General features: G+C 46.8%; 1 protein-coding gene across 4 annotated transcripts in view; it reads right to left on the minus strand.

The window, feature by feature from the left end:
• Positions 1-16,541, minus strand: part of LOC147020112 (pumilio homolog 1-like) — a 234,385-nt gene that overhangs the window by 93,042 nt on the left and 124,802 nt on the right. For all 4 annotated transcript variants that reach the window (XM_085895137.1, XM_085895138.1, XM_085895136.1 and 1 more), the window contains 3 exons: positions 16,068-16,166; positions 15,690-15,832; positions 15,132-15,267 (listed from right to left, as the gene is read on the minus strand). In XM_085895137.1, coding sequence (XP_085751263.1) covers positions 15,132-15,267; positions 15,690-15,832; positions 16,068-16,166 — 378 coding nt within the window. The remainder of the gene's footprint in view (positions 1-15,131; positions 15,268-15,689; positions 15,833-16,067; positions 16,167-16,541) is intronic.

Consider the following 16,541-nt stretch of genomic DNA (forward strand, 5'->3'; position numbering starts at 1 on the left):
TCGACCCACTGGCCTCCTCCACTCATGAGACTCCCTCGCTGAGAGAATCTGGTGAGCAGGATCAGAGTCAGGAAAACGAGCCACATGTCCATACAGCCGCAACTGACGCTCACGGACTATGCATGTAACAAATCTCACCCGAGTCTCTCTCAGCAACCGCTCGTTGGACACAAAATCCGACCAGCGATAGCCAAGGATTCTCCGAAGAGACCTGGTACCAAAGGAATTAAGTCTCCGTCTCAGATCCTTGGTCAGAGTCCAAGTCTCGCACCCATAGAGCAAGACTGGAAGTACCAAGGACCTGAAGACTCGGACTTTCGTCCTCCCGCACAGGTACCGGCAGCGCCACACCCCATGATCCAGTGAATCCATGACTCCCCAGGCCCGACCCAGACGTCTATTGACCTCTGACTCACAGCCAGCAGAGACATGAATATCACTGCCAAGGTAAGTGAATCTCTCCACGACCTCAACATCCTCACCACAAACAGACACAGACAGGACAGCAGCATCCAAGATGTCACCGAAAGCCTGGATCTTAGTTTTGACCCAAGAAACCCGTAATCCCAACGGCTCCGACTCCTCATTCAGCACCTCGAGGGCCCCCAAGAGGATGTCTAAAGTCTCCGCAAAGATGACTGCATCATCTGCAAAGTCAAGGTCTGAGATCTTGACATTGCCAAACGATGCACCGCAACTTGATCTCTCCGACATCCTCCCTAGAATCCAGTCCATACAAGTGCTGAAAAGTGTGGGGGCAAGTACACATCCCTGACGAACTCCAGTAACAACTGGAAATAAGTCAGAGATGGTACCACCACACTTCACAGCACTCTCAGTACCAGAGTAGAGTTCAGACATCAGATCGATCAGTTTCGGTGGCACCCCACGAAGACCAAGAATCCTCCAGAGGACATCCCGATTCACTGAATCGAACGCTTTACAGAGATCAACATAGGCTGCAAGCAGCCCCTGCCGAAACTCTCGTCTGTGTTCGGTGAGGACACGAAGTGCAAGGATACGGTCAATCGTTGACCTCTTTGGTGTAAAGCCTGACTGCTCTGGACGCTGGTGCTCAAGCAGATGGTGGCGAACCCTATCGAGAATTATCCGAGCAAAGACCTTGCCCGGCACTGAGAGCAGCGTCACCCCTCGGTAGTTGTTGCAGTCTTGGCGATCACCCTTCCCTTTCCAGAGAGGGACAACAAGGCCCCTCTTCCAGTCAGTTGGGATGATGCCTGTGTTCCAGGCAGAGCACAAAACTGCATGCAACGACACGAGTGCAGCATTTCCATCAGCCTTGAGAAGTTCAGCATGGATGCCACAGATCCCTGGAGCTTTGCCCCGTTTCAACTGGTTCACCGCAGCCCGTGTTTCCACAAGCGTAGGTGGACCACAGTTGATTCGAGGGTCAGCAACAGGGATTGTAACACCCTTGACGTCCAACTCGACAGTTGGGGGATCAGCCTAGTACAACCGCTCAAAGTAACCGGCCCAGCGGGCCTTCACTTCAGACTCCTCTGTCAAGAGCCTACCACTCTCTGCTCGAACTGTAGTGCTCCGAGGGATGGGCTTGGATGAACGTAATGCGCAAATTCCCCTGTAAGCGGGACGAGAATCACCTGTCCACAGGTGATGCTCTACCCCCTCACAGATTCCTCGCACATAGGCCTCCTTGTCCACCCTCAGTGCACGTACAGTTTTACGCCTCAGCTCCCTGAACAGCTCAGCTCTGCCATTCAGCCTGGCCCTGCGACTCTGGTCAATGGTATCCAGTGTCCCTTGAGAGACAAAATTCTTCTTTGCCCTGCGGTGAGCTCCAAGGCATCCACCGGCAACATCAAGGACGGTGGTCTTGAAGGCGCTCCACAACTCTTCAGGACCCCCCAAAGTACCCAGACCCCCCAAGTGTCCACTCAGCCTGTTCGCAAACTCCTCAGCTACTCTCTCATCCCTGAGCTTGGCAACATCCAGCCTCGGCTGGGATGGTACCATTCTCCAGGATTTAAGGTGCAGCTTTAGAGTTGCTACAACAAGCCTGTGGTCAGTATTGAGGAACTGAGCAATCCGGTAGACCCTGCAGTTCTGGATCATCCGCCAACGACCGTCAATGAGGACATGGTCAATCTCCTTTGCCACACCGCCAGCGTTGGAATACCAAGTCCAGCGATGAGCTTGTGGGCGCTGAAACCATGAATCAGCCACCCTAAGTCCATGACTTCTTGCAAAGTCAAGGAACTTAGTGCCATTCTGGTTCATAGTTCCTGACCCATGGGGACCAACACACACCTCATAACCGTCCCTATCAGTTCCAGTCGATGCATTGAAATCCCCCAAGACTAGAAGTGTATCTCGTCTGGGGCACTGATCAACCACAGACTCGAGTGTGGCATAGAATGCATCCTTCACGGTGAGATCACTCGCCTCAGTCGGAGCATAAACAGAGACCAGGGAAATGACACCTAAGGAGTGACGAATCCTTAATCTCATAATACGCTCGTTGACCGGTGTTACCTCAATTATCATTGGGGTCAGCTTATTGGACACAGCTACAGCAACTCCTTGGGTATGGTAACCATCAGAGCGACCAGACCAATAGTAGGTGTAACCACCCACCATTATCTCGCCGCAATCCGGTCTCCGAACCTCAGAGAGAGCTGCAATCCCGATGTCCAAACGCTTGAGCTCAGATGATAACAGAGACAGGTGATCATCCTCTCTTAGGGATAGGACATTCCAGGCACCGACCCGAAGGGACCGCCTCAGGTTAACCCAAGGAGACCGCCGTCTGGTGGACGACACCTCAGCACCACTCCGACACACTCTCCCGCAATCTGACCCAGGGATGTTACCCCGTGGTTTCCCTCCTATCAAAGATTTGGGGTTCCGAAGGCTTTGCCCCAATCCCGTCATCCGATGAGCTGCCCTGCGAAGGGAAGCTGCACAGGAGGTACTCCCACGGAGTGGGTTTTCAGATTTTTTTTGCGTTTTTGCGTTTTGCGGAATGAAGGGTTTTACGGTGGCCGGAGTGCAAATCCTGCCACCAACCTCCTAATAAGAAGTGACCCAACTGCAGGAGGACGTCCGCAGACACAGTTGGGCACTAGATATGGATGGCCGTTGGCTCACAAGGAGCTCCTCCGCCCTTTGACAGGTTTTGTTTTTAATCCTGCTGGGTGTCCATATCCAAACACCCTCCTCACCAGAAAACCTGGTGGGGGAGACGATTTAGTCGCCGACAACCCGACCATGGAACAGGTTAGTACAGGTTTACATGGTACCTGTAGCAGGTCACAGATCGAACCTGACCTGACAAAAATATATGGGATTTTCAGTGAAATTCCAAAATGGCAACCCCTTCTCAAAATGTTGGGACAAGTTGTGAATAATATTTACGGGTACTTCCTATCATACTGGTGCCTACTGAAGTGCATTCGGCCATCTAAACACAGAGAAATTTATTTTTAAAAATATTCAAAAATCAATATTATTTCCAAAAATATGGATTTTTCCTGAAATTTCAAAATGGCGGCCCACAGTCAAAAAAGGCGGGAAACTTTTCAAACTTTGGTCGATCACCTAACTTCACCAGTGGAATTGATAGGCACATAGCGCTTCATTCCAGCAATGACTTTTGCAAAAATGGTACACCCTACTGCTCACCTTCACTTTTTCATTCCTCTTTTTTCCCACCTTTGGAATAAACTCCCTCACTCTATTCATTCACATTCTTCCCCCCAGGCCTTCAAAACAGCTGTTCACCACCACCTCTTATCATCCCCTATCCAAATCCTCGATCTTTTCTACCCCCGATAATCCACCAAAGCCCACCTCTTTCAAATTCCCTGCTTTCCTTCCTGAAAGTCCCTGTAATGTCCATCTTCTATTCCCCATGTTCCCCGTCCCATCCCTCTCCCTTCCACAGATCTCCTAATGTCTCAGTTCCCCACTGTTTTTCCCTTCCCACTCCCTCCCCTCCTGTCTCATGCCCCCTTTGATGTGCCTCGTGTTAGCTCTCATACGAGCCTCGACAAGGTATACAAATTTTTTTTTTAAAAACGCCAATGCTACGTCCGATGGTGCCAGCTTCAGACGTGGAATCAGAACTCGCTGTCCGTGTTTGTTTCCGCCAATGATTTCTCCATCTTACACATGGTTGTGTAGTCTTCGAATGCACAGTCCGCGTCGAATGTCGAAGTTACGGAGGAGCATCATGATTGAACCTACTTTCAGTGAAAGTTTGTGTGGTGGCATTCCAGCTGGAGTTATACTGTTGAGAAACTCGATTGGGTAATTGTCCGCTTGTTGATCTTCACCTATAGCTTCATCTGCACTGAGGTATGTTTTTTTCTTCTCCTTGAATTTTTTTCAGCACCATTTGGTTCAGCTGCAGGGAGCTTTCATTTGTTGGGCTGAGGATGGCGGTTTCAAACATGTCTTCAGATGCATTCAGCGCCGGTCCAAACACTTCATCAACTACGTTGTCTTGAACGATGTTGCATTTCTTAGAAATATCAATGATGTCGTCTGTAGGGTGTTCGCTGCTTTTTAAAATCCCGTTTCCTAGTTGTAGGAGCCATTCACTGAACTGTGCATCGTTTACAGCGCGCATATTCGTCGTGAGCTTCGTCGTATGGAAAAGGGGCCACAGATGAGAAGATTTCACACAATTTTCAACAATTGCTGCTCTGGATGTTTTGGGCATTACAGGCAAAACCTGCTTGAAATCACCACCGAGTATGAAGATCTTTCCAGCGAATGGGGTATCACTCTTACAGATGTCTCTCAACATTATGTTTACAGCATTCAATGCACTCTTTGGCACCATTGAGGCCTCATCAATTACGAAGTGTTGTCTGTCGCAGAGTTTCCGCGTGTTTCGAGAGTAAGGACAAACATTTCGTAGAGTGGGAATATACTTACCATCTCCAGTTTTTTCGCACGGACAACTGTACGTCGCGTTCTCGAGAGCCAGAAGTTTTGACACGGTGTACGTCAAAGTAGACACGTGCACAAATCAGGGGACTTCTTCACAAGGAGTAGTGTACACCAAAATGTCGTGTACAAGGACGTTTTGTAGGCCTCATTAGGTAAGGCGGAGAAACGTTGCATGTACAGTTGTCCATAATGGGTACTGGGAACTTGAAGAGATTGTGTGCAGTACGTCCATCCTTCAGAAGATTGGCTGCAATCCCTATCCATGCACATGCTGCAGTGCGAACATGCTTGCTGTGGAAGTAGGCAAGAAGCGTGTTGTATACGAAGGTTTTTCCACTTCCCCTGGAAATATAATACAACCTTCAACAAAATAAACCTGGTCCTTCAATAAAATACAACCGTGGTTTTGTTGTTGACGGATTTCTGCTAAATCAAGTATGACTCGATCAACGAACTCTCTTTGCTCTGCATTGAGTGAATCCATCATCTGTTGCACTTGATCGGGGTTTGAGTCTGGTATGGGATCATACTGGACTGCATCAATGTCAACAACTGGTAGATGCAGGTCTGAGTAGTTTCCGTTGTTCCACGTGAGAATTTCACAGATTTCTCGGAGGGCCAACTGTTCCCCCTCTTGTTCGCCGACAGTGTGTGCGAAATCTTCGGCGAGCATTGCCTTGTGTCTTTGCCACAATAATGCAAGTTCTGAAGGCAGTACATTGTATGCAGATCATAACGAACAGACTTCGAAGTTGTCTCGGCATCTGAAAAACACTCGCCTCCTCCAATGCTTTGTCCCATTCGGAGTCGTCGTCAAGCAAATGAAGTCGTAGGCAGGCGTCTCTGAAGGTCGGCTCAACGACCCCATGTACTGTTCGGAGGTTTTCGTACTTTGTGGGACTGGGAATGGAAAGCAGGAGAAGACGCAGACAATACAAGTCTGAAGACGACGATGGTTCACGAGCGGTATTTGACGATGTAGATTGTTTCAGAAGTCAAGGATGAGACGATGTGATAATGTTTGACCAAGTTATAAAAATGATCAACATGATGTGGTACGAGTGACAGGTTATAAGCTGCAAAATGTCGAAAACCCGGTTTCGTTCAACAACTTTAAAAATTTAACCTTTGCATAACCCTTAAAGGTCACAAAACAATGTTGTGGACATTAAAATAAGGAAACAGGATACGTGCTATAGCTTAATGGAGTTAGTTTGTCGAAGAAGGTCGAAAACCCGGTTCGATTCCCACAACTTTGAAAATTTGACCTTTGTGAACTTTAAAGGTCAAAGGTCAAGGATTATGACCTTTGGTGCAAAACTTCCTCTGGAACATTCCAGGAACAATACAACGTCATATAGGGTATATGGCATTTCGCACTCCTCGGATTATCCATACTTTGATGAAATCAGTGTAAAAACAAACTTGAAGGGGGCGCCAAGGGCAAGGTGTTCGAGATAGAGCAAAATGGTTTCAAGACTTTTGGTGGGGAATGACCTCAAGATTACGCATAAAAAAATATTGTCATCCTTGCTCTCAAAGTTTGGGCGGTTGTATGATTTTTATGTCAAAATTCGAAATTTTCTAAGTTCGTGACGAAAATGAAAAATCGAGCTCCGTGGGACTATGCAGGTGCCATTGGGCTAATCAAATACCGAAACCCCTGCCAGATTCGACAACCCCCCTAGGAGAAGACGCAAATTGAAATCGGCTACCCCCTAAAAACACAATTCGCAATTTTCTAAATTCGTGACCTTGTGATGAAAATGAAAAATCGAGCTCCGTGGGGCTATGCAGGTGCCATTGGGCTGACCAAATACCGAAACCCCTGCCAGATTCGACAAACCCCTCGGAGAAGATGGATTTTTGTCAAAATTCGCAATTTTCTAAGTTAGTGACCTTGTGACGAAAATGAAAAAAAAAAAAAAAAAAAAAAATCGAGCTCCATGGGCTATGCAGGTGCCATTGGGATAACCAAATACCGAAAACCCCTGCCATATTCGACAACCCCCCTAGGAGAAGACGCAAATTGAAATCGGCTACCCCCTAAAAACACAATTCGCCATTTTCTAAGTTCGTGACCTTGTGGCCTTGACCTTGGGACGAAAATGAAAAAGAGCTCTGTGGGGCTATGCAGGTGCCATTGGGCTAACCAAATACCGAAACCCTGCCAGATTCGACAAAGCCCTCGGAGAAGAAAATTTTTACGTCAAAATTCGCAATTTTCTAAGTTCGTGACCTTGTGATGAAAATGAAAAATCGAGCTCCGTGGGGCTATGCAGGTGCCATTGTGCTAACCAAATAGCGAAACCCCTGTCAGATTCGACAAACCCCCAAGGAGAAGATGCAAATTGAAATCGGCTACCCCCTAAAAACACATGTTTTCCGGGCGTGGCTCTGCCCATAATGGGCGCACCACGCCCATTTTCAGGAAAACACAACTAGATCATGATATAAACCTCCCACCAAAATTCTATCCGGATCGGATCAAAACCCACGGAGCTATGCTCGGGACAGACAGACAGACAGACAGGCATGCAGACAGACACACAACAATATCGAATATAGCGATCACTTTTTTTTTTTTTTTCGTGAAAATATTTTTTGGTGAACCAATAACTCCATCTTGTTGGGGGTGACAAAGTACATTCGAGCGATGACTTTTTCTCCGCCTCGTTTCCTCGGTTGCCATTGTGACTGATGAATTCCAAACGTACGTGTTTGGAAGGTCAGTGTAACGTATGGCAGTTGGGTGCAAGTTGTTCAATTTGAAAAATGCCGTCAACATAGTGCTTTTAGTGGCAGCATTTGCAACAGCATTCTGTTCCTGGCCTTCACGAAAGTACACCAATTGTTGTTCTGGCAGATGAACTGGTAGACGTATGATAGTGTGCAAATGGCGTTGCAGTTCGTATTCAAATAACCTCCAGCATGCCTCTGGGGCACTGAGGTATCTCGCATGCAGGTGGTTTGTGACTTCATCATGGTCAAATGTGTTTGCATTAATTTCTAATGTTGCACAATCATGACCTTTGTATATGTATTTAAGCAAATATTTTACAGACTTGACGGTTGTGCACGCCTCCACATTGATATGAGCGGAAAACTTCTCGCTGAAATACGGGCTGTATGGAACAATCCACCGGTTATCAACTTGGTATTGTCCAACTTTCATAGTTGTTCCATTATCGCGCCGTCGGTACATAGGATATGCGTCCATTCTCATGCTTGTTTCGGCCCGAAAAGTCTTCGGATAATCCTTACTGCAAGTGCCGTCCGACATACATACAGACTTTGGATTTAGAACTCCGCAAGGGCCATGTACCATACAAGATCTTCTGACCTCGTACAAATGAGGTTCGGTGTTAGCATTCGGGATTTCGGCATTAATTATTTTATCAATATCTTCCGGTACCCTCCATTTGGATTCATGCGAGAGAATTAACAGTAAATGGCAGTGGGGTAATCCTCGTTTCTGAAATTTGATGACATACACGTACGCAACAACCACGCCAAGCACGTGGCTTTCTGTGATATCAATCAGAAGTTCAGTGAGGTGTTGTTTGAATACTCTGGCCACAACATCTGGTCTATGTTCGATTTTCTGACCTGCAGGTAGGTTGACCACTATGTTCGGGTGTTTCGGGTTGCATGTGAAGGTCAAGCAAATATCTGGCTTTCCGAATTTGCTGACTATGGCCATAGCGTCCTGGAAGTTCTGCTGTAAGGCATGTGGCGAACCTTGAAATGATGATGGCAAAATGACAATTTTGCCGGCATGTTGGTCAGACTGCGTTTGTATGTGATCTATCAGTCCTTGATACAAATCCACTCTGAGGTTATTCTGATTCCTCTGCACGAAGTCCAAGAGGGCAGCCTCGGTACGGACGTAAGCATCCACTACATACTGTTGGAACAATTTCCCGCCGTAGAAAAGTGGGTTGAATTGAGCCCAGCATGCTCGGCGATGAGCGTAAAATTGAAGGAGTGTGAGCGTGTTCCACTTTGGAGGCGAGTGGAGTGGGTTATGCGCAGTATTATGCTGCCAGCCGAGATCACCACGGGGGAAAAAGACAGGATAGACCATGGGGTCTATATTTGCTGACATGTAGGAAATTTTTCTGGGTGGCTGATTTCGAGAATGAACAACGATGTCTCTATTGACTGGTGGAGCACCATCGTCACCTACAAACACAGCTGCCACTTCATCATGGGTCGGTGCATTATACCGGCGCTGATCTCTCCCTTGTTTAAAATACATGGTGATATTTGGAGGATCACTATTGTTCTGAATCGCCGACTCAACGGCTGCATTCTCCACCTCAAACATATGTTTGTAGGCAATCGCAAATGGGCTATTGCATTGTATGACATCAGTCAATAAATTCATCGTATCACGCCTGCAGTTGTGATTTTCCGGATACCTCAGTCGATGTTCTGTGGCCTGATGACCTTCGATTATGTATAGCTGATTATAGATAGGATTTTCGCTCTCACCAGGATCCAAGGAACCGGTGCGGTGGTAGATTTGCCCATGCAAACGAAAAGTGTACGGCCCTCTTTCTGGAAGATACACTACCTGTGCCCCGAATCAAGCAAATGACAGGGCACTGTTGTACTGCCATATATTGTCCTGGAAGTTTTTAGATTGTTCATCACCGCTACATAATAGATTATTCAGTTCCTCTGGATATGGTGATAAAGGTGGTAACTGAACCTTCCTGTTATGACAGCAGTTGCGAGTCTCCATTCTGAATCGGAGGGCACCATAGTACTCACAGAGTTCGTGCATAAGCCCAATCGTGACCTTTTGAAGACGTTGTGGCCCTGTCTCAGCTGCAGCTGCACATTGTTGTGTCCGACGTCTTTTGACATTCCAGCCATTAAGATAACGCCTTGGCATGATATTTGACAATGTTGAAGAAAAATGTTATGATGTCATGACGTCCTTACGCCTCTCAGCGGTGACGTCACACGTCGCCATGTAAACGAATGTAAAACGAAAAGTGTTTATTCTGCTTCAGAGTTGAAAGTGGACTATTGCCACTATGTGTGATGCACTCTTACAGGTACGAAGTTTCTTTCAGTCCAGGTCACAGTACTGAGAAAGACGTGACGCGACCGCTAGGAGGAGCACAAAATTGGTCCTTCAGTATTAATATATAGATTATTACATTTATTTTTGTCCTTTGTAAATATGTCAATTTTCATTCAATGTGTTCATTTTAAGAAGGTGTATCTGTGTATTTGTCATGGGGTTTGAGTATAAAATCCCCTGTGCATCCATTTCTGTGCCCCTGTCGCACCACCATTGCACCCTGCCCCTCCAGCATGCGTGATAATCTCCGAGGATCAACATGTCCACCTCCTATTAATAAAGAACCGCTTGACCGGCTGGGCTGGCGGTGTTGACCACCCATCACCACAGTTTGGGTCGGGGGGATTCACCTTGGCCGCCAAACATGCTACAATATCATGCTGGATATCATTTTTGCACCCATCTCTCAATGGTGAAGAATCTTTTTTTTTTCTTTAAATGAAAAGATTCTCGTATCCAGATCCAGATTTTCACCAAAATTGAACAAATTCTTCCTCGTCACACACCCAACATGTCCATCTAGTTTCGCCCGAATCCGTCCACAACTTTTTGAGATGGCATGCTATATATCGGTTTTGGCCCAATCACTCAATGGTGAAGAATCACTTGGAAAAATTCTAGTATCTGTAGGATCTCAAGCTCCAAGCTGAAACGTTTCCAAATCCTATGCAGCACCTGCATTTTCTGTCACACCTTCCCATAGGAGTCAAACTATATCTACTCAATTATGTTGGGAATCACGTCAGAACCTTCTCACAAGGCACTGTCTCCCAGCTTTTTTTTTTTTTTTTTGTATACCTTGGTCGAGGCTCGTATGAGAGCAAACACACAACTCACAGCAAGGAGGCATGAGACAAGAGGGGTGGGAGTGGAAGGGACAAAACAGTGGGGAACAGACACATTAGGTGAACTGTGGAAGGGAGAGAGATGGGGATGGGACGGGGAACATGGCGAAGAGAAGATGGACATTTTAGGGACTTTCAGGAAGGAAAGCAGGAGAAATGAAGGAAGTGGGCTTGGGTGGATAATCGGGGGTAGAAAAGATCGAGGATTTGGATGGGGGAAGATAAGAGGTGGTGGTGAACAGCTGTTTTGAAAGCCTGGAGGGAAGAATGGGAAAGAATAGAGTGAGGAAGTTTATTCCAAAGGCGGGAAAAAAGAGGAATGAAAGAGTGAAGATGAGCAGTGATTCGTGATTTTGGTAGTTTTACCAGAAGGGGGTTGTTGGCGGACCTTGAGCGCCCTGTGGAAATGTGGTGGGGACAAATCGCAGAGAGAGCAGGGGGCAAGGCTGGAGAGGAGTCGGTAGAAGACAGAAAGACCACCGACCAACCTGCGGTGATTGAGTGAGAGGCCCAAAGACTCAGCTTCATTGCGGGAGATGCCGATGATCTTAAATGCCCTGGTTTCGACAACGTTAAGCCGAGAAAGGTGGGAGGCAGGAGCACCAGCCCAGAGGGGAGAGCAGTACTCCATCAGGCTACGGACAAAAGCTTTGTAAGTGGTCAGGAGCTCAAGAGGGCCGAGGAAGGACTTAGCACGACGGAGGATTCCCAGTCGGCGACTGGCTTTTGAGGCGAGGTTGGAAATGTGACTTTCCCAGGAAAGGTCATGGCAGATAGTGAGACCTAGAAGCTTGAAAGAAAAGACTTCTTCCAGAGGATTGTTGAGAAAGTGGATGGGGGGGTTGTGTAAACGGTCCTTTCGAAGAGACATAGTGAGAGTGTGAGATTTGTCTGGATTGAAAGACATGTTCCACGTTTTGGACCAGTTTGTGATTTTATCCAGATCTGCAGTGAGCGAAGAAGCTGCTGCTTGCCGGTCTGAGGGATGACAGATGGTACGGCAGAGGGTGGAGTCGTCGGCAAAGAGAAATAGAGGATTTTCCAGAGAGTCCGAGAGATCATTGATGAAAACCAGAAAAAGAACAGGGCCCAGAACGCCACCTTGAGGAACTCCAGCCTGCACAGGAAGAGGGGATGAAAGAACTCCATTTAGGGCCACACGTTGACTGCGACGGGAGAGGAAGTCTGCGAGCCATGAGTGGAGATGGCCTTGAATACCATGGGAAGAGAGTTTGGTGAGTAGTGCAGGGTGCCAGACTGTGTCAAAAGCACGTGATATGTCCAGGGATACGGCTCGGATTTCCTGTCTGGCATTGAGGACCTCCATCCATTGATGGGAGAGCAGAAGCAGCATATCCAGGGTAGAGTGACCTGGTCTGAAACCAAATTGATGATTGGAAATCAAGCCATTGGAGAAGAGGAAGGATTTCATATCTGAAGCGATGATGGATTCCATCACCTTGCTGATGATTGGGAGAAGGCTGATTGGTCTGTAGTTATAGGGGTCTGTTTTTGCACCTTTTTTATGCAGGGCAGTGATGTTAGCAGATTTCCAAGCAGATGGCAGATGACCTTGGGCAAATGAGAGGGTGAATAGAACAGAGAGAGGGTGAGAAAGAGCAGAAGAGCAGGCTTTGAGGACACGTGGGCTGATGCCGTCTGGACCGGTTGCAGAATCTGACTCGAGGTTTGAAAGCAAGCTCTCCACCTTGTCAGGAGAAAAGGATACAGAGTCCAGGGACAGTTGGGTGCGACTGGGTAAAGTGGGTAGAGATAGTGATGGGTTTAGGACACAAGATTTAGCTGCAAACACCGAGTTTAGACATTCAGCTTTATCACGTGTGGAATCAGCAGTGCGGCCATTTGAGGTAAGGGAGGGGATGGAGGGGGAACATACACCAGAAACAGATTTGATTAAACGCCACCAGGATTTTGAGGAGGGAGAGAGGTTTGAGAGTTCAGACTTGAGATGAGAAAGATGTTGTTTTCTGGCTCTCCTTAGGGTAGATACACACTTGTTCCGAGCTTTGTGGAAGGAACTGAGATTGCCCTCAGTTGGGTTTGCTTTCCATGAGGCAAAGGCAAGTTGTTTCAGGATAACTGCCTCGCCACAAGCGTCAGTAAACCAAGGGCGGGAGGAAGGGTAAGACAACTGAACACGAGAGGGGATAAATCTGTGCATGAGGGAGAGCAAGTTTCTTTGAAAGAATTCCCAGGATGAGTTGATGTTTGAGAAAGTAGTGATAGGAGACCAGTCTGTAAGTTTGATGGCTGCTCGGAGACCCTGCCAGTCGGCTTGAGTGAAATGCCAGACTCGACGGCGGTGAGGTGGTTCTCTGATAACAGCCAGAGAGATGTCCACTTTGACAAGGACGTGGTCAGAAGAACCAATTGGAGCGAAGGAAGAGCAGCAGATATTGTCAGGGAAATTTGTCAAAACCAGATCCAGAAGAGATGGAGTACCATTGGTTGAGATCCGGGTCGGGAAGTTGACCGATTGAGTCAGTCCCAATGAGTCGCAGAAAGCTTTTGCTGAGGTGCCATGGCAGGTGAGAGAGGTACCCACACCTAGCCAACTGGCGTGATGACAATTGAAGTCACCACATAAGAGGAAGAGAGAGTTTGGATGAGAAGATAGAAGATGGTCCATGTTTTCGGATAGTGAGGTGTAGATGGAGTCATCACTGTTCGGTGGACGGTACAGTACACATATAAACATGAGGTGGGAGTGGAGGGGAAGCCGAAGCCAGAGGTATTCCTGGGGGTGTGGGGGAGTGAGAGCAGTGCATGGAGAGTGAGGAATAGAGTCTTTGATGAAGAGAGCAACACCTCCACCAGGACGAGGCTCAGGTCTGTCATACCGTAAGAGGGAGTAGCCAGGGAGAGATACTTGGGAGTCAGACACGTCTTGGGAGAGGAAAGTTTCTGTTAGGCAGATAAAGTCTGGTTTGTCAGTGGCAACCTGTATGGAAAGATCTGAAAGGTTTGAGCGAAGGCCCTGGATATTTGAGGTCCACACTTTTAATGAAGAGGAAGGGGAGGAGGCTTTGGGTGCAGGAGGTGGAGGGGAGGGGGAGGGTAGGACAGGGGACGAGGGGGCAGGTAAGGAGGGTTGCTGAAGGAGTGTGGGGTATTGCAGAATAGCGAGGGGAGGGGGCCGAATAAGGAGGAGAAAAGGCTCTGTGGTGCTGGGGGAGAGGGGGACAAGAGACAAGGAAGAAGGCAGTTGAGGATTTGAGGAGGTGGAGTGAAGAGATGGAGGTGAGAGGGCAGTGGAGGGAGGCAGGTTGGTGGATGAGAGAGGGGGCAACTTTGAGAAGGAAGAGTGAGGGGGATGAAAGGTGGGAGAAAGGTGAGGGTGGATTTTTGAGAGAGGTGAGAGGGAGGCTTGGAGGGAGAAGAGTGGGATGGTTGCTTTGAGAGTGAGAGTGAGGGGTGAGGGGGGTGAGTTGGCACTGAAGTTGGAAAAAAAGAATGGTTGATGGAAAGCGAACATCCATGGCAAACTGTGGTTTTTAAAAGTTTTAGGTCAGAGATGCGATTTAACACAATTCTTGATGGATGCAATGAAGGCGAATTCAGAGAATGGAGAGAAGCGCTGTAATCGTTGGATTTTTTAGGCAAGGAATGAAGGAGAGGTCGAAATGAGAGCAGTCTGTTAAAATAGCAGAAGAGTAGTGCATTGTGAAACAGTAAAGAGTACCACATGTGTGAGAGAGGAAGATGAAGCATTATAAGATCGTTTTTGTTGTTAAAAATAATGTATGAGAGAGTTCAACAGATTAGGTCATGGAAGTGTAAAAAAAATATATATATATATTTCATATCTGTGAGTGCTGATTTCATGACATGCTGATTTCATATCTGTGAGTGTATCTTTGTCTTGGAGAGGGTGATGCATTTTGTATTAGCAGGAAATACAAGAGGCATCAAGTTGCATTTGCTGCTTAGAATGTAATCATTTCTCCCTTCCCCCATCCACAAATAATGTAAAGCAAAAAAATTAATAAGAATCTTAATCAAGTAATTCTCAGTTTTTCCAAGTGCGAGTTTAGTAAACTGTTATCGCAATCATAACTACTAGTACAACATATACGTCGACTCAGGACCAAAGGGCCAGCATCGAGCAGATCATAAAGTAATTGCTGAAACAATTCCTGAGATACAAAATATGCTTATATGACATTGTCGAGTAACTATGAAAGGCAGTTAGCAATAGAGTATCCTCTCCATGAGAGACCTGACCATACCCTGCATGCCAGCACCCAGTCCCTGGCTCAAAGCCAGCTGAGGATTAGCCACTGCTGCAGCTAAAGGATCCGCCTGCTGACTCTGCTGTGCCTGGTTGGGAGTCATTGGACGCTGATTGGACCCTGCCCTCAGCATCTGAAAAGCACAGTTCATGACACTCTTCAGCAACCATTTTCAAAGAAAGTGGTGATTCTGTGACAGACATACAGAAACTAGAAGGGGTTGAAGGGAAACTCAAAAGTAAAATATGACAAGAATACATTGATGGACATGTCTCTGTGTTAGATGGCAACCCACCATTATGTTTAGTCTCAATTAAAGCTCAAATGAGAGAAGAGTGCGAGAGAGAAAAGAGATAAGTGGAATAGAGAATAGCAGATGTTTCTAATTCGAGTTGTGGTCCACAAAATAACTTCCAACAGGCACGTGACCTTTGACCTTAAATAGAATAAAATGCTCTCCCCCCACCACTCCCCCCCATGCAGGCATACAACTGTATTTTATTGATAGCTTTGGAACATGTCAGATATAGATTAAATGGGAAATGTAACTGTAACCTGGAGCTGCCCCTGCTGCGTCTGTCCTGCCCCTTGCTGTCCTGCTGCATTTGTTGCTGCTGGTACCGCTTGCTGTTGAAAAAGGTTGGCTGGATAAACACCCCAGGGCATTCCATAATATTGTGGCGGCACCACTGCAGGTCCTGTTGGCAGTACAGAAGTGGTCAAAAGGCACAAGAGGGCCAGGCACAGGTTTGAAATGCCACTTCGAGAAAATGGAAAAGACTTTAGGTTCAGGTGTTAAGTATGACCCCATGGGAAAGCAAACTAAAATTAAGAATGGAAGGTGCAAAGAGTTCCTCCAAATATGCTGGTGGTTGCTAAAGAGGAACTCAAATGAAGAAAAACACAGAAAATAATAAGCAGCCGCAGACAAACCTGCCAATGTTGCAGCTAGGCCAGCAGAGTAGGGATCAGTCCCAGGTGGTGCTGCACTTATCACATATGGGTTATGTACAATGGCTGCAGGTGCCAGGCCTGTTAGACAAATGCAACCATCACAGTGCATGTTAAACATCCAAGTACATTCAACATTCAGACTTATCAATGGTAAACTTGAAACTACATGATATGCAATCAAAGATTATGGGAGCAGATTGAAACAGCCATTAAATGAATTAGGAATGGACTTTCTCTGGGGATAAAGTGAACCGACAAAGGCCATATTGGGATACACGAGAGACTCTCCCTCCAGCCCATTACAATACAAAGGCATGATATCATTGAAACAATCAAATTTGCATTTGGAAAGACTGGAATGCTAATTATGAAATGTGGACATTTATCCCCATATTCACTGAAGTATAATTTTGAGGCTTAAATGTACACAAAATGTTGTTTTATGGAAGTTTT

The sequence above is a fragment of the Eptatretus burgeri genome, chromosome 9, assembly GCF_056783735.1.
Source record: "Eptatretus burgeri isolate ZD-2024b chromosome 9, Ebu_testis_v1, whole genome shotgun sequence".
Classification (NCBI taxonomy): Eukaryota; Metazoa; Chordata; class Myxini; order Myxiniformes; family Myxinidae; genus Eptatretus; species Eptatretus burgeri.